At 46.3% G+C, this 26,855-nt stretch overlaps 1 protein-coding gene and 1 pseudogene across 3 annotated transcripts; both read left to right on the forward strand.

The window, feature by feature from the left end:
* The first annotated feature begins 2,278 nt into the window (after positions 1-2,278).
* Positions 2,279-12,485, forward strand: PROC (protein C, inactivator of coagulation factors Va and VIIIa). 3 transcript variants are annotated; one of them, XM_032353971.1, is made up of 9 exons: positions 2,279-2,367; positions 3,911-3,997; positions 5,324-5,490; positions 6,976-7,000; positions 7,142-7,279; positions 7,407-7,541; positions 9,552-9,691; positions 10,555-10,672; positions 11,795-12,485. In XM_032353971.1, exons 1-9 carry the CDS (start codon positions 2,322-2,324, stop codon positions 12,370-12,372), a joined length of 1,434 nt encoding a protein of 477 aa, XP_032209862.1. In that variant the 5' UTR covers positions 2,279-2,321; the 3' UTR covers positions 12,373-12,485. The 3 variants fall into 3 exon arrangements, with proteins under 3 accessions (XP_032209862.1, XP_032209861.1, XP_032209863.1); XM_032353970.1 differs by having other exon boundaries at positions 2,281-2,387; positions 3,907-3,997; XM_032353972.1 differs by lacking the exons at positions 9,552-9,691; positions 10,555-10,672 and having other exon boundaries at positions 2,281-2,387; positions 3,907-3,997.
* Positions 12,486-25,800: 13,315 nt separating this feature from the next.
* On the forward strand, positions 25,801-26,551 carry LOC116597104 (annotated as a pseudogene).
* Positions 26,552-26,855: the final 304 nt, after the last annotated feature.

Genomic DNA, 26,855 nt, shown 5'->3' on the forward strand with positions numbered 1-26,855 from the left:
GGTTCCCTGAGCTGCCAGCCAATAAGGAGTCCTGAAGCAGGCACCCCTACTGCAGTGCCCAGCTGACCAACAAGCATGAATCGTTCAGCAAGAGGAACCATCCTGCCCCACTCTGGGCAGCCTTCAAGGCATGAGTCCACCCCTGGCACTGGTCACTTCTCCCACTGCAGCTGCCTTGGCTCTTCAGGGGGTCAGGCTTTGGGCATCGGGGCTGGTTTGGATGTGGGTGCCTCAGGCAGAGTCTCTCATTCACATTCGGGACCAACGTGTGAACCCTATGTAGCCATCACATGGAACTGACCACCAGTGCCAGCTGGGGAGCAGGTGGTGGGTGAGGAGCTTGGTGGGGAAGGCAAGGAGGATGGAGTCCCAGTGAACAGCCACCATACCTTGCACTCGGTAACCACGGAGTAGAAGGGGGTATTAGGGAAGAGAAGTGGAAATGAGGAGAGCCCAGACCATTAGCTGCTTCGGACTTGGACTTACTGGGAGGCCACCTAGCACAAGAACATGGGCGCTGGAGGTATTTGGCAAGGTCCTTGGCTGCTGAGCAGCCCCTCTTGTGTGGTCATGCCCATGGTCTCTGGGCTTCCTGCCTGAGTTCTGAGGAACACATGTCCCCTTCTAGAGGCAGCTGCCACAGACTCTCCAAAAACAGCTACTGGCTCCCCACTTGCTGGAGGCTCCACTCCACGCGCCATACTCCATTATTTCTTCCTCCCTCTCTTCTACCCCTCCTTGCTGCGATGCTTCCTCCACTGTTTGTCTCCCTGCCTCCATTCCCTCCCCTCCTGAGGGGCCTTCTTCTGTTCCCAGGGTCCTTCCTGCTCTCTGACCTCTAGGTGTAGCTCTACCTCCCCCAGGCAGCCTTCCTGGGCCACCCCAGCTCGTGCTGATGTCCCCCCATTCCTCTTGCCTTCTCAGGTGGCCTGTGGGCCTGTAGCCCCACAGCTCAGGGAAGGTGCTGTGCCTCTGGAGGAGATATCCTGTCCTAAGAAATGCAAGCTACCCCAGTCAGTTTAAGGGAACTTAAGGAAAGAGGGGGTTTCTAGGAGGGCAGGGACCCTCATGAGCCTAAAGCCAGGATGTGCTCACTCTGGAAGGTAGGGGCCTACCCCTGCTGCTCCCTCCCACTCCTAAGTGTCCAAGGTCTCCTCTCTCAGCCTCTCTCCTGAGTTTGTATCTTCCTCTTCATCAGCTTCCTCTGCTTTAGGCCCAAATATGGATGCCTGGGCCCTGGCTTCCCAGTCCAGTGCTCACTGTGGAATGAGGGCACCCAGACCCCACTACTAGGGGCTGGGGTAGAGAACTGCGTTGACCCCTGGGTCAGGTGACTTTCCTGGACAGTCCTGAAGGCCAGCAGGACAGGGTCACATGATCCCTGCAGGAGCTCTGGCTTTGGGGGGTGTGGTTAAGCCCCGGGGTGGGGGTGGGGGTTGGAAGAGCAGGTACGGTAGGGAGGAAATAGGTGTGGATCCCACACAGTGGTTACAGGGAAGCAAGATACCTCATAAATGTCGACAGACTCAAGAACTGGCGCCATGGCTTCAGGCTGGACCTTGTACTTCTGCCCTTTTCATTCCCAGCGTCCCAGCCACGGACTGACAACAGCCTTTCCAGAACCCGGTTTGTTTTTCTCACTTGTTTACAAAGGTGGCCAAGAGGTGTCAGGAAGACCTGAGTCTACGCCAGGCCTGCCACTCAGCAGCTTGGTGAATCTGAGCAACTAACAAGAGATTTCTGAGTGCTCTTATCTACAAAGTAGAGATTCCAGGAGCAGCCACAGGCTGCTGTGCGGGGCAGCTACAGGAGCTATTGGAGCCCAGGGTAGAGCTGAGTGGCCAGCACTCACATGGGAGGGACCCAGAGAGGGGTGTCTTTTGATAGTGAAAATTGGAAATCAGGATGCTGTGTTCCTGTGTAACTGACAGTGTTTCTGCCACATAAAATAGGTGCATCTTATAATTAACGGCGTCCTAGATTTGGTGAAATACAGAATCATTGCCAGTAGTGCTAATCTGGGGAAAACTAGTATCTTTGGGTAAAAATGTCCCCATCTGCAACATAGCCACGATGTCCCTCCTACAGCCAGCCACCTTCGAGGCCAAAATGAGACCACATCGGTAGACAGTTTGACACTGCCCATCCTTCCCGCCCTCCCTCTTGGATGGCACCAATTGGTGGACAAAAGTGGGCTTTGGCAAACAGGGCCATCAGGAGCTGGGAGCCCGTTTGTTTATCTGTGGAGGGGGAGGTCTCAGCACTGAGGGCCAAGCAAATATTTGAGGTTATGGATTAACTCACGCGCGGTTCAGGCTGTCATGGCGGCGGGACGGCGACCTTGCAGTCTCTCCCTGGCCCACCCCAGTAAGGCCCCTTCATGGCAGGTCTGTGAGGGGGGACGGGGGTGGGAACAGCAGATGTGAAGGTTGAATGCTCCAGCCAGGGTTCCAGAAGCTGGCTGGAGCTTGGGCTAATGGGACGTCAGGACTCTGCCACAGGCCGGGCCAGGGCGCTGGCTGGCATTTTTCAGGTCTGGGTGCCACAGTTCCCACGGGCCTTCTTCCCAGACTTGGAGGCAAGTGGAAATAGTCTGAGGGTTGCCAGGGACCTGGGACATCGTAAGGGCAGCTTGGAGCCCAGGACTCCCCCTACTCCCCATCTCACCCCCTCCTCTAAACCTAGGGTGTCTGATTCAAACAAATATCACAAACAGCCTCCGGCGGGGGCGGGAGGGTCAGAGAAGGCAGAGAGTGAGGTCAGATGGAGTGGGGGAGGTTGCGGGTGGGGCCGGCAGGCCTACTGCTTGGGGTTGGAGGCAGTGGAGGGATTGCTCCTCGGTTTCCAGCCTGCAGGAGTACTTCTGGGGCTTCGTGGGGCAGCAGGTAGTTTGGGGCAGGGGTTAAGATTCGAGGCCTGGACACTGGGCTGGGGTCCTAGCTCTGTCAGGTCCCAGTTGTGGGTTTTCAGTAAGCTCCTTCTCTCCTCTAAGCTTTGATGTGACCACCTTCTATGAAATGGGGTGAAGACACCTCACTCGCAGGCATTGTGAGCTTTTTTTTTTTTTTTAAAGATTTTATTTATTTATTTGACAGAGAGAGAGAGAGAGTGATCACAAGTAGGCAGAGAGGCAGGCAAGAGAGAGGAGGGGTAGAGCAGGCTCCCTGCTGAGCAGAAAGCCTGATGCAGGACTCGATCCCAGGAACCTGAGATCATGACCTGAGCTGAAGGCAGCGGCTTAACTCATTGAGCCAACCAGGCGCCCCGTTTTGTGAGCTTTAACTGAGAGAATAAAAGCCAATATTCCCAAGCATTTGCTGTATACAAACCCTGTTTTAAGAGTATTATGTGGATTAATTAATTTAATTCTCATAGGGTTACTATAAGGCAGAAATACAGTTTTTCTAACTAGGAAACTGAGGCATGGAGCCGTTAGGTATCTTGCCCAGCATTGGTGTCCTGGAGCTGGGATTTGCACCAAGTGGTTGACTTAGTGGCCTGCTTTCTGAACTACGTATAAGTTGTTCGAAAAATACCATAAATGTCTGATAAATATTAGTTACGACTCTTAGCCTGGCCATTAGATCAGCAAAGTCACCACCTCCTGTCCTCAAATAACAGGGCAAGAGAGGGCACCTGCCATGGCCCTTTTGTGCTGAGTCCCTTTGATCTTCCCCAGGAATCTGTGTCCTTTCCACCTTTTCTCTTCATCCCTCAGATGCTGGGCAGCTGCTGTGATCCTAGCCCCACACAGGCCAGGACACTGAGGGGCTAGTAGCTGTCTGGGTAGTGAACAAGGACCCCCCCCCCAAGCCCTGGCCCTGGCAGTCAGCTCCCATCTGGGGCAGGGGTGGCAGGCAGAGCAGGGGCTGGTGAGGCTGCTGGAAGCTCAAAAATCCTCCTCAGACAGGTGGCAGCAACTCCAGAATGTGGCAGCTCGCAAGCCTCTTACTGTTGGTGACCATCTGGGGAATTTCCGGCACACCAGTTCCTCCCGGTAAGGCCACTGTCCTTCCCTGGGATCATCAGGGTCTGCACAAGGCCCCACACAAGGCCCTCATACTTTGCAGCATATCCTCTGAGCCTCAGAGTGACAGGAGAGGCACCATGGGGAGGAGCAACCTGACAGTCCCTAAAGGCCAGCTGCTTGAATCCAGTAGCCCCCGCCCCTCCACCCTGGGCAGGGGTGGGGGGACTGTGATGGCAGAGTACTGTGGTGACAGCAAGGAGCCCCAGGGGGCATGTCATGAAGTTCCCACCTCCAGTCTGGGAGTGGGCCACTGGGTCCCCTGGGCCTTTCCCCTCCATCCACTCACTCCCTTAACTGTGAAAGCCCGAAAGCTGAAAGCCAGGACTGGCTAGCAACCACACTGCCACAGAGTAGCCTCTCCTCCTAGACACGTGTATGGTGACTGCCCAGCTTCACCCCTTGACCCCCTTGACCCCCAGCCAACAGGAGGAAGCCAGGGTGCATGAGGAGGTCTGAGGGGCAAAGAGCTGCCAGTGCCTTGCAGCAGCCCCCCTGCCCCAGTCTCCTTGAGGCACACCAGCTGTTGTTGGCATTTGAGCTCCATATTGAGCTGCTTGTCTGCCTGGGAGTGGGGACTCCTACCTGTGGTTCACTTGGCTCCTGTATCCAGACTCAGGTCAGATGCCTTCCTTTCCTGGACACTGCACTGCCTCCTCCAGCCTGTCTTGCTCACTCCCCTTACTTGGTCCCTTCATCCCAGCTATAACCAACAGATATCTCTCAGAGCCCAAGGCACAGGTCTGCTGTCTTCCAGGTCTGCCCTGCCCCTGAGGGGAAGGCAGAGGAAATGCTCCACTCAGGAGAGGTCAAGGGGGGTGGAGGTGGGGAGGTGGGGGAGATAGGTGGGACAGTCAGGATAGGGTTGCACAGGGGTACTGGGAGAATAGCAAGACAGAGTGACGTTTGCAGTCCTGGTAATAACAACATCCAGCCAACATGTGTCACTGAGTGCTCGTTTCTAGGTCAGGCACTGTGCTGTTTGACACCATTACCTCATCCTCATGTTTGTACAAATAAACTGAAGTTTAGAGAGGCAAAGGCACTGGCTCAAGGTCACATGGAGGTCAGATTGGGTCCAAAGGGAGGACTGTCTGTCCAGCACATATCCTCGGAATGGCCAAGTCTCCGGTCTTCCCCAGCTGGCCATCTGTTGTATGTGGAGGAAGAGAGCAGAGGAGCAGCAGAGTTTTAAGTCCTGAGGGCTCAAGACAAAAATATCTCCTGGGCCTCACTGCAGAGTGGCCCCACCCTAGACCCCTCTCCCTAATGAGCTTCCCTCTACCCCCCAACCAGACTCAGTGTTCTCCAGCAGCAAGAGCGCCCACCAGGTTTTGCGGATCCGCAAGCGCGCCAACTCCTTCCTAGAGGAGATCCGGCCAGGCAGCCTGGAGCGGGAGTGCATAGAGGAAATCTGTGACTTCGAGGAGGCCCAGGAGATTTTCCAAAATGTGGATTACACAGTAAGGCCATCTGGCTGGGTGCAGAGGACGAGCCTCAGGGGCAGGCTGGTGGCCAGCAGGGGTCTGGAGGAACAAGATAGGGCCCCACTGCTGAGGCCCTCCTGGGAGTCTGGGGAGGCAATGGGCAACAGCCCCTTCTCCACCCAGCTTGCTCGGGGGTGAGGAGGGTGAGTGGAATGAAGAAGACGCTGGCCCTACAGTCTTGGTCAGGTCACACATGACTGCAAGGAACAGAACTCTGCAATTAGCTCCAGGAATAGGGAATTTGGGGAAACCTTAGGCTCGGATTCCCAATAACCCCACTGGAGGAAGTTCAGTCCCCCCTCTGCCCATAGCTGGCCCCTGCCTCCCCTGTTCTCTGTGACCAAAATCCCACCTTCTCTGTTTCCAGCCACACATCTGCCTATCAGGGGGTGTGTGACCCAAGATTCCCTGATGTCTGTCTACATACACTCCCTCTGTGCCTCAGTTCAAATTCTCAAGAGGCAAAATCTGATTGCTCGGGGGATCAGAAGGGAAGTCCACATCCTCTCTGGCTGCCAGGGCGCCGTGGTGGCAGCCCTGAGGCAGAAGGATGGATTGGTAAGGGAGGTAGCTCTCTGATACAAGGCTCAGACCCAGTCCATCTCAAGAGCTTACTTGAGCTACTAGGACAAGAAGTTGTGCTGCTACCTGGGATGCAGGTCTATAAGGTCTATAAGGATGCCCTTCCTTATTAATTCAGGGCTTCCAAGACTAGGGTGGGAAACTCTGGTCTGTCCTTTCATCTGCTACCTCCTTGCCTAGATCTCCACTGGCCTTTTTCCCAAACAACCTCCTCAACAGATGCCCAAAGGACTTTGTGCAGCCACAATCTGAGCACCTTACCCTAAGGTTGCTTAGGCCCAGCAGGGCAGAGCCACTGCTACAGGGAGGGGTTTAATGTTGCAGGCATCCAGCTGTGGATCTCCCGTGTGGTGGTCCCAGACCAGCAGCAGCCGCAGCAGGAACAGGGACTTGGTCAGACAAGCAGACCTTCTCAGCAATCCATGTCTAACCAACAAGGTCTCCGCTTTGAGAACACTGGCTTAGGGAAAGACCACATGCATGAGAGGTCCAGAAAAGCCCAAGAGAGTGACAGAGGCTGGAAGGAGGCAGAGCAGCTGGGTGGGAGATTTGGGTCGCTTCCAGTGTAAAGGTTGTTGCTGTAGCAGGCAGTCCAGAGAGCAGGGTTCCAGTTGCACTGGGGGTGGGGTGGGGTGGGCTGGGGGGGTGGTACCTGGGATGTGGCTTGGACATGGGCAGCAGGGGGCAAGGAGGAGTGTGGTGGTCCTCCTCAGAGGGCAGTTGCACCAGCGGCTGGCAACAAGCAGGGGTAGACCCCTCTTTGTCCAGAAGCCCTTCCCTTCCCTGCTCTACCTAGGCCAGACTCAGGGGGCACCCCCTGGGCTCCCTATATACTTATACATGGGCTGAGGCCTTTGACCCTGTCCCTTTTCTTCACAGCTGGCCTACTGGTCCAAGTACTTCGGTGAGTGCGCTCTAGACCCCAGGCTGCGGTGCCTCTGCCCCCCCCCCCCGTTTTTTTGAGCCGCTCTAGGGACGGGGCGGGGCGTGCCCCCCCCTCCCCCCCGCTGGAGACACCAATGACGCCCCTCCTCCCATGTCGCAGACGGGGACCAGTGCGCGTCCCTACCTTCTGAGCACCCGTGCGACAGCCCGTGTTGCGGACACGGCACATGCATCGACGGCATTAGCGCCTTTGGCTGCAACTGCGACGGGGGCTGGGAGGGTCGCTTCTGTAGGCACGGTGAGAGAGCAGGCCGCGGAGGAGGGTGGGGGTCGGGAGACGGGGTTTCTGGGGGCCCGGGGGGCGGGGCGGGAGCCGGAACGCGCCGCGCCACCCCCTCCTGGCGCCTCCTCCCCTGTCCGCCCAGAGGTGATCTACTACAACTGCTCGGTGGACAACGGCGGCTGCGCGCACCACTGCCTGGAGGAGGAGGGCGGGCGCCGCTGCCGCTGCGCGCCGGGCTACAAGCTGGGGGACGACCACCTGCAGTGCGAGCCCACAGGTGAGCGCCCCCCAAACCGGCGGTGGGGGCGGCACGAGAGGCTTCCAGGGAGTGGGCGAGGAGACGGGCCGCCCCTGCACCGACAGGGTGCTTGGTAGTGCAGTCAGCCTGGGAGTTGTGTGGGTGCCCTTGGGTCGCTTTCCCTCTCTTGCCTGCCTTCCTCCAGGTTCCCCAGCTCACCTTGGGGACAACTTGCGGAGGAGCATGAGCCCATATGAGCTCATCTCCCAAACTCTGAGTGGGTGTTAGGGGCCAGGCCTCCAGCATCTTCCTTCATCCACCTTGGATGGCTTTATTTTCTGAAGACACCTCGTCCAGCTTGGCATCCCAGCTCCCCTCTGGCTTCCCTGAGGAGAGACAGGAACCTTGAGTCTGCCTTCTTTTCTGTTTTCCTTCTTAAAACATTTTAATTTTTATCAACTTTGTATATGTCCTAGAAGTGAGAATTTTACAACTCTTATCATGAATTTCAGCAGATTGTTTCCCAGTATGGGTCTTTTGTCATTCGTTGTACAATGCCCTTGATGGAACCTTTTCATGTGGAAATTCCTGTCTACTGCCTCAGGCACATTTCCTTAGTTATTTCTTTGATATTCTCCCACTGCATTCTTTATTCTCACCTCTGGGACCTCCCATTACTCCCATCTCCGCTCCTTAGGATCGCTTCTCTAGGTTTATTTTCACTTCTGTTTTCCATCTCTTTGACTTGGCTTCGTGTTCTTTCAGGGAACTTTCCACAATGTTATATTCCAACCCTTTCACTGGGAAGAAATGTCTAACCTTTTATTTTGAAATAATGATTCACGGGAACTTACAAGGAAATGCCTGTGGACCAGCTGGCCTAAATGCTTTCTAAGAGGCCATCAGAAGGCCCAGGTCACTGGTAGAATCCCTATTGCCAAGCTCCTCAGGTCCTCCTCAGAGGCCGCTTCCTGAGAGGAATTCTCCAGATTCACATTTGACTGGGCATAGCCTGCCTTCCAGCCCCCCTGGAGCAGAGTAGAGAAGAGGAGCTGGCATCTGCCCAGTCTGCAGATACCTGCGTGACTCCGTCTGGCCAGCCTTGCATGTCACTCTTTCCTGTGGCTGGAGGCCCAGATCACAGTCTCTGGTTCACCCTGTGCAGAGAAGGCACCTGCGGTCTTTTTCAGGACTGAGAGAGGAGCCAAGCCACTGGGGGCCTGAGACAGAGGACTTGGACTTTGGCAGTTTCATTTCTAAACTCAGCGTTCCTGTCTGTAGTCCCACCCTACACTGACTGTGTCCTTCAGAAACACTGAGGCTTCTGGAGGGTTCTGTAATAAAAAGCAGTCTGCTGCTGGAATTGTATTACTGGCTAAGGTTTTTGCTTTCTCAGTCAGCCAAGTTAGTTACCATGTCTAGCTTCTGGACTTTTTTGCTGTTGTCTGTCTCTATTCTTTGCCACTATGCAATTCTTCTGCTGATGGTTGCCCATCAACTATCCTACAAGTCTAAATCTTTCAACCTAGCATGCATGGTCCATCATAAGCAGATGTTGAAAGCCCTCCCAACCCTCGGTTCTCTGTCCTGTTCTCTGTCCTCTTGGCAGGGGACCTCACAACCGTGCTCAGAGCTACTTTGGGGGCTCCCCCAGGAATGCCCACCACTTCCTCCCCATAATTTCTTACCTGTGTTAAGAGCTTGGTGGTATCCCAGCATGAGACTTTATTTTATGTACCTCAGGGACTGCTCCCAGCAACTTCTGGAGGAGCAAATACTGAATTCTGCAAAGTTTAATCTGTCCGGGGACACACAGATAGGTAGTGATGGTGCTTGGTCTGGCTCTTACCATTAGGTGGCACTGTTTGTTGACTGACTGACTAACACAAGGGGATGTGCAGTTTACTAGAACTGGGTGCCTCAGTATCACCTAGCCTTTTAACCCTACAATGGAGCAAACTAGCCTGTAGGCAGGAAGTAGACAAAGATGGGAGGGCAGTCTTGGGGAGTAGTGCCTGGCAGGAACTCACTTGCTTCCCCTATCTTCAGTGAAGTTCCCTTGTGGGAAGCCAGGGAAGCGATTGGAGAAGAAGCGCAAGCACTTGAAACGGGACACAAACCAAACTGACCAAGTAGATCCAAGGCTCGTCAATGGGAAAGAGACCAAATGGGGAGAGAGCCCCTGGCAGGTGAGATGAGAAGCAGCTGTTCAGCAGTTGGGGCAGGAATCTCTGAGCCCCTACTGGGAGTTCCTGATCAGAATGCACAGATGGAGAGAGGAAATGTTGCCTTCACTTGGGGTGGGGGGCAGTGCTAATGGCGAAGCAGTTTAAGGGAAATCCGGGGGTACCTGATGGGAGAGTAGTGGTCGGGGCAGCATGAATTGGGCACAGGGGCAGGGGGCAGATGTGCAGGAAGGTGAGTTATAGTTATAACAAAGAACTGGAAAGATCATGTGCTGCTGGTGGCACATTAGGCCAGGGCCTGGCTTATGACAGAGGTCTTGCTTGGGTTGACCCTGCAGTACCTCGCCAGCCTTACCATGGGAACTAATACTTTAAATGGTCCCAGGCACTGGGTGGGAGGGAGGGGTACAGAAAATCAATAAGCAGAAGATTGGCAGGCCTTGGGGATAGATCCTGCGAGGGTCAGGCCCATAAAAACAGCCACTCAATGGGACCAAAGCCAGGATGGCCAGGGGGATAGGGGCTTATGGAATCCTGAGGGGGATACTCAATACAACCTTGAGGCTTCAAAGGCATCTTAGAGGACTTGAGTCCCAGCCTAAGTCTCAAGGGTGGGCAGAACTTTCTGGGTGCTGCTAAGGATGACTGTAGCAATAGCATGGGCAGAGGCAAGGAGATGCCCTACAACAGTCCAGCTCTGTAAGACAGAAAATGCCAGCAAGGGACCATAAGTCCATGCTGTGTGACCATGAAAAACTGACCAATGCAAGCTTGAGAACCATGCTGTGGCTGTGCCAAGAACTGTAGGCCCAGACTTGGAGCTGTCAGAGGTAGTGTTGTGATGTCACTGCCTACTCCCATTCCAGGTGATCCTGCTGGACGCAAAGAAGAAGCTGGCCTGTGGGGCAGTGCTCATCCATACCTCCTGGGTGCTGACAGCCGCCCACTGCATGGAGGGCTCTAAGAAGCTCATCGTCAGGCTCGGTGCGGGCTGGGGCTAGGCAGGAGGGCGCCACCAGAGGCCTTAGTGAGCTTTGGGGACCCTCGTCTTTGGGGTGCTTGAACAAGAGGCTGCTTGAGTGAGTCCCCTGGAAGGTGTCTGGGGAGAAGAGGCCTGTGTGCTCCCCGCAGCTACTCTTGTGGTATTTTAGACACAGTGGCACCTGTTGTTCTGCAGGTAGGGGATTCTTTTCCAATCTGGTGCCCAAGTGCTTACATACACATGTTTGCAAAGTGAGGGGGGTCTCTCTCACACACACACACACACACATACCCTCGCCTCTTTATTCACACTCACACGAACAGGCTGTGTGTGTGGGTCTCTGGCACCTTAGGTGCGGAGATCCACAAGGCATCCACATGGCTTGGGCTCAGGGCCATGCTTCACATGACTGACAAGAACAGAGCTGAGCAGCAGAGGCCCCAGCATCTTCCCGGCTGCTTCCCTGCAGTAACCCAGGGCCACAAGCCTGGGCCCCGCTCTACCAATTTCTGGAGGGGGCTCTCCACTGTTCGTGTAGAAAAGAAGGAAAAGATATATTGAGGATGACCAAATTCATATTCTCTACAATTGCCTCCAGCATGACCAAAGTCCCATGGCCTCCATTGGCACTCAGTTTAGAATTCTCAGCTCCCTGCACTGCCCCTGCCGCTCCAGGAGCCATCAGCCTTGCTGGAGAGGATCTTGTCCCTTGCGTGTGATCCAGATCTTTCCTGGCAGAGCCTGTGTCCCGTGGGTCCTCTCTAGGTCTTGCTGTTCTGGCCCTGTCCCCATCGTGGCTTGTCACTGCCTTGTTTTTGGGCCAGCACTGCTAGAAGAGTTGTGTCCCTCCACTTCCCAGTGTGGATCTGATCTGTGTCCTAGGCTGCCATGCTGACCACCCACAGCTGCTTACTTGCCAGGGCTCACTGCTCCATCTGGGACTGAGTATTAAATTCCAGTCGGAATTCTGCCCCTTTAGGACTGACACCCCAGCTGTTACCACTGGCAGGGATATGAAGCACAGACTTTTGGCACTCGTAACTGCCTGGGAGAAACAGCGACCACTCCAGGTGTGGACCCACTGGTTGCCCCAAACCGCTCTTAAATGCTCCTTTGTCCCACAGGGGAGTATGACCTGCGGCGCTGGGAGAAGTGGGAGATGGATGTGGACATCAAGGAGATCCTCATCCACCCCAACTACAGCAAGAGCACCACGGACAATGACATCGCACTGCTCCGCCTGGCCCAGCCTGCTGTCCTCTCGCAGACCATCGTGCCCATCTGCCTCCCAGACAGTGGCCTTGCAGAGCGTGAACTCACTCAGGTTGGGCAGGAGACTGTGGTGACCGGCTGGGGCTATCGCAGTGAAACCAAAAGGAACCGCACCTTCGTCCTCAATTTCATCAATATCCCCGTGGCCCCGCACAATGAGTGCATCCAGGCCATGCACAACATGGTCTCTGAGAACATGCTGTGCGCGGGCATCCTTGGGGACGCGCGGGATGCCTGTGAGGGTGACAGTGGGGGGCCTATGGTTGCATCTTTCCGTGGCACCTGGTTCCTGGTGGGCCTGGTGAGCTGGGGCGAAGGCTGCGGGCGCCTCCACAATTACGGCATTTACACAAAAGTTAGCCGCTACCTTGACTGGATCCATGGCCACATTAGAGCCGAGGAGGCCTTCCCTGAGAACCAGGTACCTTAGCATCCCTCAGGCTTGTGTCTGAATCCCAGAGGCCACTTGTGGAATGGGGCTGGATTGCTGAATGGGAATATTTGAGACATTAAAGGGGACATGTGACATGCACATCAGTTACAGTTCTGTCTGTCTTTGAATCCTTTTTTGGGGCTGTTCTGGAGAGAAGTAACATTTGTGGAGCGTCTACTGCATTTCCCACACTTTAGGAACACAATCTTATTTAACTTCCAGAGCAGCTCTGTGGGGTGGAGAGGAGTGGGTCCAAGTTTGGTGAGGTCTTAGGCTGATAGCATTTGGAGGGGGCTCTCTATATGAAGAAGAATAAAAAATGTGACTATGAAACTGTGAGAGCCCCTCCCAGGGTCTTGGAAGGAGCCCACACAAAACAGATCTGGAAGCCAGAGCTTTACAGTCAACCCAACAATGAAGGCAGAGGTTTTGAACTCATATTACAGAGGAGGAATCTGAAGTTCAGGAGGGTTTACATGGTGGAATCAGGATTTAAGTCTAAGTCTGACTCCCAAACCCCTGTGGCCCTGTCTGTTCTCCGCTGTTCTTGGAGAGCAGCTGTGTTGAGCACCTGCTGGGCTTAGAGACTATTATCAATCCAGTGGAGGAAGTAGCCAGAGACTCAGAAGGTGTTGGTTCAGCTCAGCATGAGCTCACAGTGTAGTTGGGGAAGCTGTTTAAGGACAATTTCACAAAATCATGAACAGCAGTAAGCAAGTGGTTCTGTCTTGACCCAGCCTTCTAAGAATGACTGGATGAGACAGAGAAAGAAGTAAGGATGTACCCAATAAAAAGGGATAGAGGTGAGACAAGCTGTGACAATTAGCTGAAAGTCATACAAGGAATCTAACTCTGTGTGGCCTTGGCCAACTCATTCTCTCATCTGGGCATTATAAAATAAAGGGATTAAATGAAAGCTGTGGTTCTCAAGCCCATCTGTCCATTAGAACCTCCTGGGGAACTTTCACAGACATCTAGCTAGAATTGCACCCTTGGAGACTCTGGTTTAACTGATTTAGAGTAGGTGACCCAGGCATTGATACTTTAAAAACTCCCTAGGTGATTTAAAAGTGTAACTGAGGTTAAAAACCACTAGACAGATGGTGTTTAAGGGCCATTTCTGCTTGGATAGGCACTTTCTCCAAGCCTCAGGCAGCAATCTCAGAAAGGATAGCACTAGTGAGTCAATAGTGAAGGAGACCTTGACTTGTGATTATAACCAGCTTGTCAGATCAGAGCTGCTAATCACATCAGAGAGATACCAGGACGCATGGAGTTATCTATATTCAACCACAAGAGAAGAACTGTGCCTGAGAAGGGGCCTGCAAGATTCATCTCTTAACACACCCAGGAGAGGGGTAGATGGCACAGCTAGGAACTGGGAGAAAGACAGGCCCAGAGTTTGAACCACCTCCCAATTAGTGCATTGGGCCAGCATCCCTGACACTTGTGGGACATAATGGATTGAGAGAGTGACAGCATGCTGGATGCCTTTGCACAAGGTGAGCTTCCCATAAAGACAGTTAACTAGCATGGATGAGAAAAGTCAGGCATGACAGTATGAGGAGCATAGTGAAACTAGTGAAAATTATGAAAAAGAAAAAAAAAAAGAAAAAACATTAAAAGTCTCTGGAAATGGTCCTAAAGGCAAGAAAACAAGAACAAAGGTACATCTTTTAAACACACCCAAGAAAACTGCATCTGTCCAACAGAAAACAAAAAAGGAGACTAAAAATAAATAAGCACTACACATAAATACATTTCATTCCTATATAATAACAATGAGCATGTCCAAATCAAAACTAAAAACACAATACCACTTCCAACCACCCTAAAGAAAATGAAGTACTTAGGGGAGCCTGGGTGGCTCAGTGGGTTAAAGCCTCTGCCTTCGGCTCAGGTCATGATCCCAGGGTCCTGGAATCAAGCCCCACATTGGGCTCTGCTTGGCAGGGAGCTTGCTTCCCTTTCTCTCTCTTTGCCTGCCTCTCTGCCTACTTGTGATTTCTGTCTGTCAAATAAACAAATAAAATCTTTAAAAAGGAAAGAAAATGAAGTACTTAGATATAAATTAAACACACAACTATGGGCATCTGATTTTTGACAAAGCTGCAAAAGTAATTCAATGGAGAAAGGAGAGACTTCTCAACACATGAAGCTGGTACCGTAGACCATCTGTAGGCCAAAGAATGAAACCCAATCTAAGTCTCACACCTTATACAAAAAGTAAATCAAAACAAACATAAACTATAAAATGAGACAAGAAGAAAGTATAGTTAATGGAAACTATGGAATGAGTTGGAAATAATGATAAATATAACTAGGTTAAACTTACCAATTAAAAGAGAGAACTCACAAGGACCAGATGGACTTAACAGATATATTCAGAACATTTCATCCTAAAGCAGCAGAATAAACATTCTTTTCAAGTGCATGCAGAACATTCTCCAGAATAGATCATATACTGGGTCATGAATCTGCCTTCAACAATACGAGAGAGATATACCATGCATATTTTCAGACCACAGGATTATAAAATTTGAAGTCATCCACAAGAAAAATTTGGAAAGACCACATATACACAGAGGTTAAAGAACATCCTACTAAAGAATGAATGGCTCAACCAACAAGTTAAAGAAGAAATTTTTTTTTTAAGATTTTTATTTATTTGACAGACAGACCACAAGTAGGCAGAGAGGCAGGCAGAAAGAGAGAGGAGGAGGAGGCAGGCTCCCTGCTGAGCAGAGAGCCCAATGTGAGGCTCGATCCCAGGACCCTGGGATCATGACCTGAGCCAAAGGCAGAGGCTTTAACCACTGAGCCACCCAGGGGGCCCCTTAAAGAAAAAAATTTTTAAAAATGTATAAAAGCAGATGAAAATGAAAATATGACATCCAAAACTTTTGAGATGCAGCAAGGATGGTCATAAGAGAGAAGTATATTGCAAAATAGGCCTAACTCAAGAAGCAAAAAAACTCTCAAATATACAACTTAATATTACACCTACAGGAGCTGGAAAAGGAACAGCAAATATAGACTAAAGCCAGCCGAAGAGGGGAAATAATAAAGATTAGAAAAGAAATAAATTATATAGAAACAAACAAACAAAAATCTGGAACAGATTAACAAAACCAGGAGTTGGTTCTTTGAAAGAATTAATAAAATTGACAAACCTCTAGCCAGACTTATAAAAAGAAAAGAGAAGGGACCCAAATAAATAAAATCACAAATGAAAGAGGACAGGTCACAACCAACACCACAAAAATACAAACAATTATAAGAGAATATTATGAAAAATTATAGCCATTGATCAATCTGGAAGAAATGGACAAATTCCTAGAATTACCAAATTAACAAATCTGAAATAGGAAGATATAGAAAATTTTAACAGACCCATAACCAGCATAGAAGTTGAATCAGCAATCAAAAAACTCCCAGAAAACAAAAGTCCATGGCCAGGTGGCTTCCCAGGACCAAACATTTAGAGAGTTAATACCTATTCTTGAACTGTTAAAAAAAAAAAAATGGAAATGGATGGAAAACTTCCAGTCTCCTTCTACAAGCCCAGCATTACCTTGATTCCAAAATCAGACAAAGACTCCGCTGAAAAGGAGAATTATAGGGGTGCCTGGGTGGCTCAGTGGGTTAAGCCTCTGCCTTCGGCTCGGGTCATGATCCCAGGGTCCTGGGATCAAGCCCTGCATTAGGCTCTCTGCTCAGCAGGGAGCCTGCTTCCTGCCTCTCTCTCTGCCTACCTCTGTGGCTACTTGTGATCTCTCTCTCTGTCAAATAAATAAACAAAATCTTTAATATATATATATATGAACAAAAAAAAAAAGAAAAGGAGAATTACAGTCCAACATTAACAATGAACAGGGATACAAAAATTTTCAACAAGAGATTAGCAAATTGAATCCAACAGTACATTAAAAGCATTATTCACCACAATCAAGTGGGATTTTTCTTGGCTGTAGGTGTGGTTCAATATTCACAAATCAATCATGATACACCACATTACTACAAGAAAGGATAAGAACTATATGATCCTCTCAATAGATGCCAAAACATCATTTGACAATATACAGTACCCATTCTTGATAAAAACCTTCAACAGAGTAGGGATAGATGGAACATACCTCAACATCACGCAGGCCATATATGAAAGAACCACAACTAATATCATCTTCAGTGGGGAAAAACTGATGGCCACTCTCACCATTACTCTTTAACCATTATTGGAAGTCTTAGCCTCAGCAATCAAACAATAAAAAGAAACAAAAGATATCCAAATCAGCAAGGAAGAAGTCAAACTCTCACTTTTTACAGACAACATGTTGCTCCATGTAGAAAGCCAACAAACTTCACCAAAAAATTGCTAGAACTAATATATGAATTCAGCAAAGTCACAGGATATAAAATAAATGCACAGAAATCTGTTGCATTTTAATAATGGAGCAGCAGAAAGAGAAATCAAGGAATTGGTTTCATTTACCATTATACCAAGAACCAGAAGATACCTAGGAATAAACCTAACCAAAGATGTAAAAGATGTGAACTCTGAAAACTAGAGAACACTTATGAAAGACATTGAAGAGGACACAAAGAAATGGAAAAGCTTGGATTGGAAGAACAAACATTGTTAAGATGTCTATACTCCCCCAAATAATCTACACATTTAATGCAATCGTTATCAAAACACTACCAGCATTTTTCATAGGGCTAGAACAAATAATCCTAAAATTTGTATGGAACCACAAAAGACCCTGAATAGCCAAAGCACTCCTGAAAAAGAAAAGAAAAGCTGGAGGCATCACAATTATGGACTTAAAGCTTTATTACAAAGCTGCAGTCATCAAGACAGTATGGTACTGTCACAAAAACAGACGCATAGATCAATGGAACAGAATGGAAAACCCAGAAATGGACCCACAACTATACAGTCAACTAATCTTTGACAAAGCAGGAAAGAATATTTAGTGGAAAAAGACAGTCTTTTCAACAAATGGTGTTGGGAAAACTGGTCAGCAACATGCAGAAGAATGAAACTGGACCACTTTCTTATACCATATACAAAAATAAAAATGGATGAAGGACCTAAATATGAGATAGGACACCATCAACATCCTAAGGAGAAGACAGGCCACAAACTCTTTGACCTCAACCATAGCAACTTCTTACTAGATATATTGCTGGAGGCAAGGGAACAAAAGCAAAAATGAACTATTGGGACTTGATCAAGATAAAAAGCATTTGCACAGCAAAGGAAACAGTCAACAAAACCAAAGATAACCAACACAATGGGAAAAGATATTTGCAAATGACATATCAGATAAAGGGCTAGTATCCCAAATCTATACAGGACTTAAACTCAATACCCAAAGAGCAAATAGTCCAATCAAAAAATGGGCAGAAGACATGAACGGACATTTCTGCAAAGAAGACATCCAATTGGCCAACACACACATGGAAAAGTGCTCAAATCACTCGGTTATCAGGGAATTACAAACCAAAACCTCAATGAGATACTGCCTTACACAGTCAGAATGGCTAAAATTAACCAGTCAGGAACTGACAGGTGTTGGAGAGGATGCAGAGGAAGGGGAACTCTCCTACACTCTTGGTGGGAATGCAAGCTGGTGCAGCCACTCTGGAAAATAGTGTGGAGGTTCCTCAAAAAGTTGCAAAAAGAGCTACCCTATGACCCAGCAATTGCTTTATGGGGTATTTACCTCAAAGATACAAATGTAGTGATCTGAAGGGGCATGTGCATCCCTATGTTTATAGCAACAATGTCCAAAATATCCAAACTTTGGAAAAAGCCTAGATGTCCATCAACAGATGAATGAATAAAAAAGATGTGGTGTATATATACAACGGAATATTATGCAGCCATCAAAAATGAAATCATGCCATTTGCAACAACATGGATGGAACTAGAGGATATTATGTTAAGCAAAATAAGTCAATGAAATCAATTATCATGTGATCTCATTAATATGTAGAATTTGAGAAAAAGGCAGAGGATCATGGAGGAGGAAAGGAAAAAATGAAGTGGGACGAAATCAGAGAGGGAGACAAACCATAAGAGACTCTTAATCTCAGGAAACAAACTGAGGGTTGCTAGAGAAGAGGGTGGTGGGAGGAATGGGGTGGCTGGGTGATGGACACTGGTTAGGGCATGTGCTATGGTGAGCGCTGTGAATTATGTAAGACTGATGAGTCACAGACCTGTACCCCTGAAACAAATAATATATTAAATGTTAATTTAACAAGAAGACATATAGATGGCAAATAAACATATGAAAATATGAAAAAAAGAAAATCTTACCATTTGTGCAACATGAATGGACCCTAAGGTTACTATGCTAAGTGACATAAGTCAGACAAAGAAAGACAAATACTGCAGTTTCTCACTTATATATGGAACCTAACTAACTAACGGACCACCCAACCAACCAACTAAATTCATAGATGCAGAAAACAGATTGGTGGTTGCCAGAGGAGGAGATTTTGGGGGTGGGAAAAATGGGTAAAGAAGGTCAAAAGGCATGAACTTCTAGCTATAAAATAAAAAAGCCTTGAGGATGTAATGTGCAACATGGTGACTATAGTTAATAATACTGTATTGTATTTGAAAACTGCTAGAAAGTAGATCTTGAATGTTCTCCTCACAGAAAACAAACTTTGTAATTATGGCAATGGATGTTAACAAGACTTAGTGTAGCAATCATTTAAAAATATATACAAATAATCATTATTTTGTACACCTGAAACTAATATGATGTTAAATGTCAATTATATCTCATAAAAAAATAAAATAGCAAGGAGAAGGAATTAAGAACTATTTTGCTAGAATCTAATAAACTTGAAAACATAAATGAAATAGATACATTCCTGAAAACATAAGAAGAAAACTGAAGTGGTGCTGCAAGCCATCCTTCTCCCCTTCCAGACCTCAGCCATGTGTTGTTTTGTGCCTGCGAATTCTATCAAACTTTTTAAAAAAGATTTATTTATTTATTTGACAGAGAGAGAGAGAGAGAGAGAGAGAACAAGTAAGAAGAGAGGCAAGTAGAGACAGAGGGGGAAGCCGGCTCCCTGCTGAGCAGAGAGCCGGATGCGGGGCTCAATCCCAGGACCCTGAGACCATGACCTGAGCTGAAGGGAGAGGCCAACCCACTGAGCCACTCAGGCACTCCTCTATCAAACTTTTAAAGAACAGACAGTTCCCAACTTAAACAAGATCATACTTTAAAATGAACAACAATAACTGCAAAGCCAGCAACAGCTTCCCAGCTCATTTCATATGTAATGCCATAGGTATCTCCCAGCTGGTGCCTAAGACTTGCTGCATGACCCGGAACCTTCATATCCTCATCTAAGATCTTGGGTTCATATCCACTATATCCCTAGTGATTGTAAGGATAAAACACAATAAAAATCTGCAGAGTCTCTGGAGGTATAAGTGAGCTCCTCCCTCCCCTTCTGTCCTTACTCCTTCATGCAAAGTTTGGGACTGAGGGTCACAGTAACTGAAACTCCTTTAGAGATGGGAGTGTTCTTCACAGGCTGAGTCATCCATGAAAGTGGGAGTTCAGTACTCCATTGGAAGCCAGTCATGTGCAGAGAGTCCTGCTCTGGGGTTGCTGGGCTGAGGAATTGGGGTTTCTGCCTCCTAAGGAGTCCTCCACCCAGCTTAACCAGGGGCAGAGAAGGGGTGGAAGGACAGATGGGAAACTGCTAGCTAAACTGAGGCCAAGAGGACCAGGGAGAGATGGAGGGAGGTGGCAGGGGGTGGGGCTTGTGAACTCGTGGGCACAAGTTCAGGAACAGATGGACTAAGTCCCAAGGGAAGCCAGGGGAGACTGAGCAGGGAGATGGACCCCAGGGAAGAGATGGCTAGCCAACCCCAGCTGTCTCAGGGGAGGCTGAAGGCTGAGGACAGGGATGAGGGTAGCTGTATTGATCACTCTCACTTAGCTAACCTTGTGATGGCAGTGGTCTCACAGCAACTGGGAGGGAAAGTACTACTGACTCTCTTCATATTGATGTGGAGGAAAGAGAATCAGTGGGACTCCCTAAATTGTCCCTAATGAAGGAGTCATGTGGAACTTGTGGTAAGCTTCAAAGTCTCTGTTCTGTCCCCTGTGACATGGAGCCAGGTTGCAGGTGAAGGAGAGAAGTCATGTATGGTTGGGCAATGGCAGAACTTGGGCTCTGTCAATATTTAGAATAGGTCAATCATTAGCCAGTTTCAGACTTGCCCCTTGTCAGGCTCCACTGGCAGGTTCTGGGCTAGGCCTGATCCTAGCTATAGCCCTTCTGGGGACTCCATGGGGTTTGGCCAGGAAAGTAAGTTTTAAGCAAACCCAGATCACACAGCAAGTCAATGGGAGAGCTAAGCATGAAGTCCAGGTCTTCTGGTTTCTAACCTATGTCCTTTCCCTTCCCATCACCCTGTGAAATTAGTGCAAGGGTCAGTGTGGACACTGAGGTCCCACAGAACCCCTCATCAGACAGGAGAGCACTACACCTGTTTAAAAAAAAAATCATGCATGTGCTTAAACAATCACATGGTGCAAAGGACTTCATAAGATTAATCACAATCTGCCATTTCATCTCTCCTCCTTTTTTTTCTTTCCTTCTTCCTTTCTTCTTTCTTTCTTTACTTCTCTCTATGTTGATTTGAGGAGTTTCTATCAATCTGTCTTCAAGTTCAGTAATTCTGTCTTCTGTGTCCAATCTCTATGAAAGCTGTGCAATGAATTATTAATTTCAGAAGTCAAAGCTTTCACTTCTGGAATGTCCACATGATTTTTCTTTTCATATTCCATTTCTCGGTAGAAAATCTCCAAATTTCCACCAATTTGGCCCACTGTTTTCTCTATCTTCTTTAATACGTTGTGGGTCTGTTTGTGGGTCTACGTATATTGGTTCCTTTCTTCTTATTTATTGGTTACATTTTTTGCTTCTTTGCCTGTCTCATAATTTTTTTTAGAATGCTGAAAATTATTTAAAAAGGAATCATAGCAGCTTAAGATTGTATTTTTTTTCATATCAGAAAATGTTTCCCCTTTCTGGTTAAATCAAGAACTAAGTTGGTATCAGCTGGTCTTTCAGCAGACATTGAAGGCCATAAAGGAGTGGATGATACATTCAAAGTGCTGAAAGAAAAAAATTACAACCAAGAATATTCTATCTAGAAAGTTTCAGAATAGAAGGAGAGATAAACAGGATAGGAACAAACAAACAAACAAAAAAAAAAAAAGAGAGAGAGAGAGAGAGATAAAGTGTTTCCCTGAAAAACAAAAGTTAAATTTCATCAATACTAAACCAGCCTAATAAGAATAAAGGAAAAAAAAAAGAATTGTTTTTTGTTTTTAAACATTTTATTTATTTATTTGATAGACAGAGATTACAAGTAGGTAGAGAGGCAGGCAGAGAGAGAGGAGGAAGCAGGCTCCCTGCCAAGCAGAGAGCCCGATGCAGGGCTCAATCCCAGGACCCTGAGATCATGACCTGAGCCAAAGGCAGAGGCTTTAACCTACTGAGCCACCCAGGTGCCCCCCAGAAAAAGAATTGTTAAAAGGAATTTTTTACATGGAAAGAGAAGGCCATAAGTAGAAGTAAAAAAATTAAGAAAGGAAAAAATTTCATAGGTAAAAGCAAAATACAGTAAAGGTAGTAGGTTAATCACTCATACAGCCAGTTTGAAGGTTAAAACACAAAAGTAGTAAGATCAATTATATCTAAAAAAATTAGTCATGGAATACACAAAATAAAAAGATGAAAAACATGACATCATATACATAAAATGTGGAGGGAGAAGTAAAAACTTAGTTATCTTGAAAGACCCGCGGATCCCCTTACCCAAGAATTCAACACTGCCACAGGATGCAAACAGCAAGAGGTTCTTTATTGTAGCGCGGGCGCCTGCGGGTGGTCAGCAGCTCCTGCTAGCTGAGCACACCAGGCTGGGGTGGTGCAGGATTTTTATAGACAGGTACAAACAAGTTTTGGGTGGGGCAGAGCTGACTGGCTGACAATTTGAACATTTGAAAAGGCATACTTGGTGTTAGCGGATTGGCTTTTGAAGACCTACATTCTGGCCAGTCACCGTTCAGATAGTGTACAGTAGAGGGTACATGTTGATTTGCACATTTCTAACCTTTATCTATATACGTGCTGAACCGCACGTCTCCAGCTAGCGTACGTGCTGTACCGCATGTCTCCGGCCTTGGTACGGGAAACAACCCTTATCAACGTACGTGCTGAACCGCATGTCTCCGGCCTTAGTACGGGAGACAACCCTTATCAATTTTACTTAGGAGTAGGGGAAATTCTTAACAAGGGAAGGGTATAACTTTATTTGATTACACAGCGAGCGAGGGTTTAAGCAATTTTTCATCTCTTAGCAAAGCATTAGAAGCATTATTATACAGAAGCCAGAAACAGCTGGGTTAAACACAGATTTTTTTGCTATTCGTTATCCTGTTATGCTGCTTGCTGACTCCCTTATCTATGGTCAGCTGGCCACAGTTTCTTAGTTAGCATAAGCTGGTTATAAAAAGAATGTTAAAACTTATAGGCTATAGTATAGTTCTGACCTGGGGTCCTTCAATCTTAGAGTGTGTTCAATCACTTGGACCATCAACTTAATATAGACTGTTACACACGTAAAACGTTCTATATGGACCCAATGATAACCACAAATTTTAGAAAAAGATACACAAAAAATAAAAAGAAAGGAATCCAAGCATAACACTAAAGAAAGCCATCAAGCCAAAGGGAAGAAAACTACAGAAGAAGAAAGAGAGAAGAACTACAAACACAGCTGGAAAACAACAAAATGGTGATAATTACTTTGATTGTAAATGAAATAAATGCTCAAGTCAAATGACATAGGGTGACTAAATGGCTAAAAACAAAAACAAAAACAAAAGCCATCTATATGCTGCCTACAAGAGACTCACTTCAGACCTAGACAATACAGATTGAAAATGAAGGGATAGAAAAATATATATCATACAAATAAAAAAGGCTGGGATAACAATACTTACATCAGACAGAATAGACTTTAAAATAAAGATGATAGCAAGAGATAAAGACCTAGTGATAAAAGGGTCAATCCAATTAGAGGATATAACAGTTGTAAATATTGATACATGCAATGTAAGAGCACCTAAATACATAAAGCAAATAGTAACAGACATAAAGAAAGAAATCAACAATAATTCAACAATAGTAGGGGACTTAATAGTGGATCATTCAGATAGAAAATCCACAAGGAAACAGTGGTTTTGAATAAAACATCACATTAGATAAACCTGACAGATATATACAGAACATTCCACCCAAAACAAATAGAATACACATTCTTTTCAAATGCATATGGAGCATTTCCTAGGATTGATCACATTAGGCCACAAAACAAGTCTCAATAAATTTAAGAAGACTGAAATCATATCAAACAACTTTTCCAACTACAACTATGAAACTGGACATCAATTACAAGAAAAATCTGGAAATAATCCCAAAACATGGAAGCTAAACAACGTGCTACTAAATGATAAATGTGTCAACTCAGAAATCAAAGGGAAAACCAACAAATACATGGAGACCAGTGAAAATAAAAGCAAAAGGATCCAATATCTTTGGGACACAACAAAAACAGTTCTAAGAGGGAAGTTTATAGCATTAGAGATCTACCTCAAGAAATAAGAAAAATCTCAAATAAACACCTAAAGGAGCTAGAAAAGGAGAACAAACAATACCCAAAGGTAGCAGAAGGAAGGGAATAATAAAGATCAGAGCAGAAATAATGAAATAAATTAAAAACACAGGGGTGCCTGGGTGGCTCAGTGGGTTAAGCCTCTGCCTTCAGCTCAGGTCATGATCACAGGGTCCTGGGATTGAGCCCGGCATCAGGCTCTCTGCTCAGCAGGGAGCCTGCTTCCCCACTTCTCTACCTGCCTCTCTGCCTACTTGTGATCTCTCTCTCTGTCAAATAAATAAATAAAATCTTTAAAAAAATTAAAAACACAATAAAAAAGACTAATGAAACCAAGAGCTGGTTCTTTGAAAAGATAAACAAAATTGACCCACTTTTAGCATGATTTATCAAGAAAAAGAGAGAACTCAAAATCAGAAATGGAGGAGAAATAGCAGACACCATAGAAACACAAAAGATTATAAGAGAATATTATGAAAAACCATATGCCAATAAATTGGACAACCTAGAAAAAATGGATAAATTCCTAGAAACACACCATCTTCCAAAACTGAATCAGGAAGAAATAGAAAATTTGAACAGATTAATTACTAATCAAATTGAATCAATTAAAAAAAACCAACAAATAAAAGTTCAGGATCAGGCTTTACTGATGAATTCTATCAAATTTTAAAGAAGAGTTAATACCTATCCTTAAACTATTGCAATAAAATAGTAGAGGAAGGAAAACATCCAAATTTATTCTATAAGACCGGTCTTACACTAATACCAAAACCAGACAAAGACACTACAAAAAATGAAACAGGCCAGTATCTCTGATGAACACAGATGCAAAAATCCTCAACAAAATATTAATAAACCAAATTTAACAATACATTAAAAAAGTCATCTACTACAATCAAATGGGATTGTGGTTGCAAGGTTGCAAGAGTGAATCAATATTCATAAATCAGTCAATGTGACATTAACACACATTAACAAGGGAAAGGCCAAAAAGTGTACAATCATCTCAATAAATTCAGAAGCAGTGGTGTGGGGAGTTAGGTGGTGGGTATTAAGGAGGACATGTATTGCATGGAGCACTGGGTGTGGTGCATAAACAATGAATTCTGGAATACTGAAAAGAAATAAAATAAAATGAAAAAGGAAAAAAATAAATTCAGAAGGAACATTTGACAAAATACAACATACATTACAAAATACAACATACACTCTCAACAAAGTGAGTTTAGAAGGAACATACCTCAACATAGTAATGGCCATATATGAAAAACCCACAATAACATCATACTTAATGGTGAATAATTGAAATATTATCATCTAAAATCAGGAACAAGACAAGGATCTCCATACTCAATACTTTTTTATTCAACACAGTCTTGGCAGTCTTGGCTGCAGTAATCAATACTAATCAGACCAATAATAATAACAGTAAATAAAAGGAATCTATCTATATTCGTTAAAAAGGAATAAAATTGTCACTATTTGCAGATGACATACTATATATAGAAAACCCAAAAGACTCCACCAAAAATCTATTAGAACTGATAAATGAATTCAGTAAAGTTACAGGACACAAAATTAATATGCAGAAACTGTTCCATTTCTATACACTAATAATGAGGTAGCAGAAAGAGAAATTAAGAAAACAATCCCATTTAAAATTATAACACTCTCTCCTCCAGCAATCCAAGATGCCAAAGGGAAAGAAGGCTAAGGGGTGGTCCCAGGCCTTGCTCTTGTGAAGAAGCAGGAGGCTCAGAAGGCGGTCAGTCCCCTGTTTGAGAAAAGACCCAAGAATTTTTGGCATTGGACAAGACATTCAGCCCTAAATTTACCTCACCTGCATTGTCAAATGTCTCTGCTACATTCAGCTGCAGCAGCAAAGGGCTATTTTCTACAAATGTCTAAAAGTGCTTCCTGGAATTAACCAGTCCACCCAGGTCCTGGACTGCTAAACAGCTATTCAACTGCTTAAGCTGGCCCACAAATACAGACCAGAGACAAAGAATGAGAAGAAGAAGAGATTGTTGGCCTGGTCTGAGAAGAAAGCTGCTGGGAAAAGGGATGTCCTCACTAAGAGGCCACCTGTCCTTCGAGCTAAGGATAATACTGTCACCACCTTGGTGGAAAACAAGAAGGTTCAGCTGGTAATTATTGCACATGGTGTGGATCCCACTGAGCTGGCCTGTGTCATAAGTTTGGTGTTCTTTACTGCATTATCAAGGGGAACACCAGGCAGGGGTGTCATGTTTCACAGAGGTTAACTTGGAAGACAAAGGAGCTCTGCTTAAGCTGGTGGAAGCTATTAAGACCAATTACACTGACAGATATGGTGTGATCCACTGTCACTGGGGAGACAATGTCCTAGGTCCAAAGTCAGTGGCTCACATTGCCAAGTTGGAAAAAGCAAAGGCTCAAGGACTGGCCACCAAACTGGACTGAGTGGATGCTGTTGAATTTTCTGTAAATAAAACTAACAAGAAGTTGTCTTTTAAAAATTTAAAAAAATTTAAAAATTTAAATTTAAAAATTTAAAAATTTAAAAAAAATAATAAATAAAAAAAATGACACCAAAAATTTTTTAAAAACCCTAAGAATAAATTAAATCAAAAGGTGAAAGACCTATACTCTGAAAACTATAAGATACTGATAAAAGAAATTGAAGATGACCAGAACAAATAGAAAGGTATGCCATGCCCATCGATTAGAAGAATTACTATAATTAAAATAAATGTCCATACATACC

Source organism: Mustela erminea, chromosome 8, assembly GCF_009829155.1.
Source record: "Mustela erminea isolate mMusErm1 chromosome 8, mMusErm1.Pri, whole genome shotgun sequence".
Classification (NCBI taxonomy): domain Eukaryota; kingdom Metazoa; phylum Chordata; class Mammalia; order Carnivora; family Mustelidae; genus Mustela; species Mustela erminea.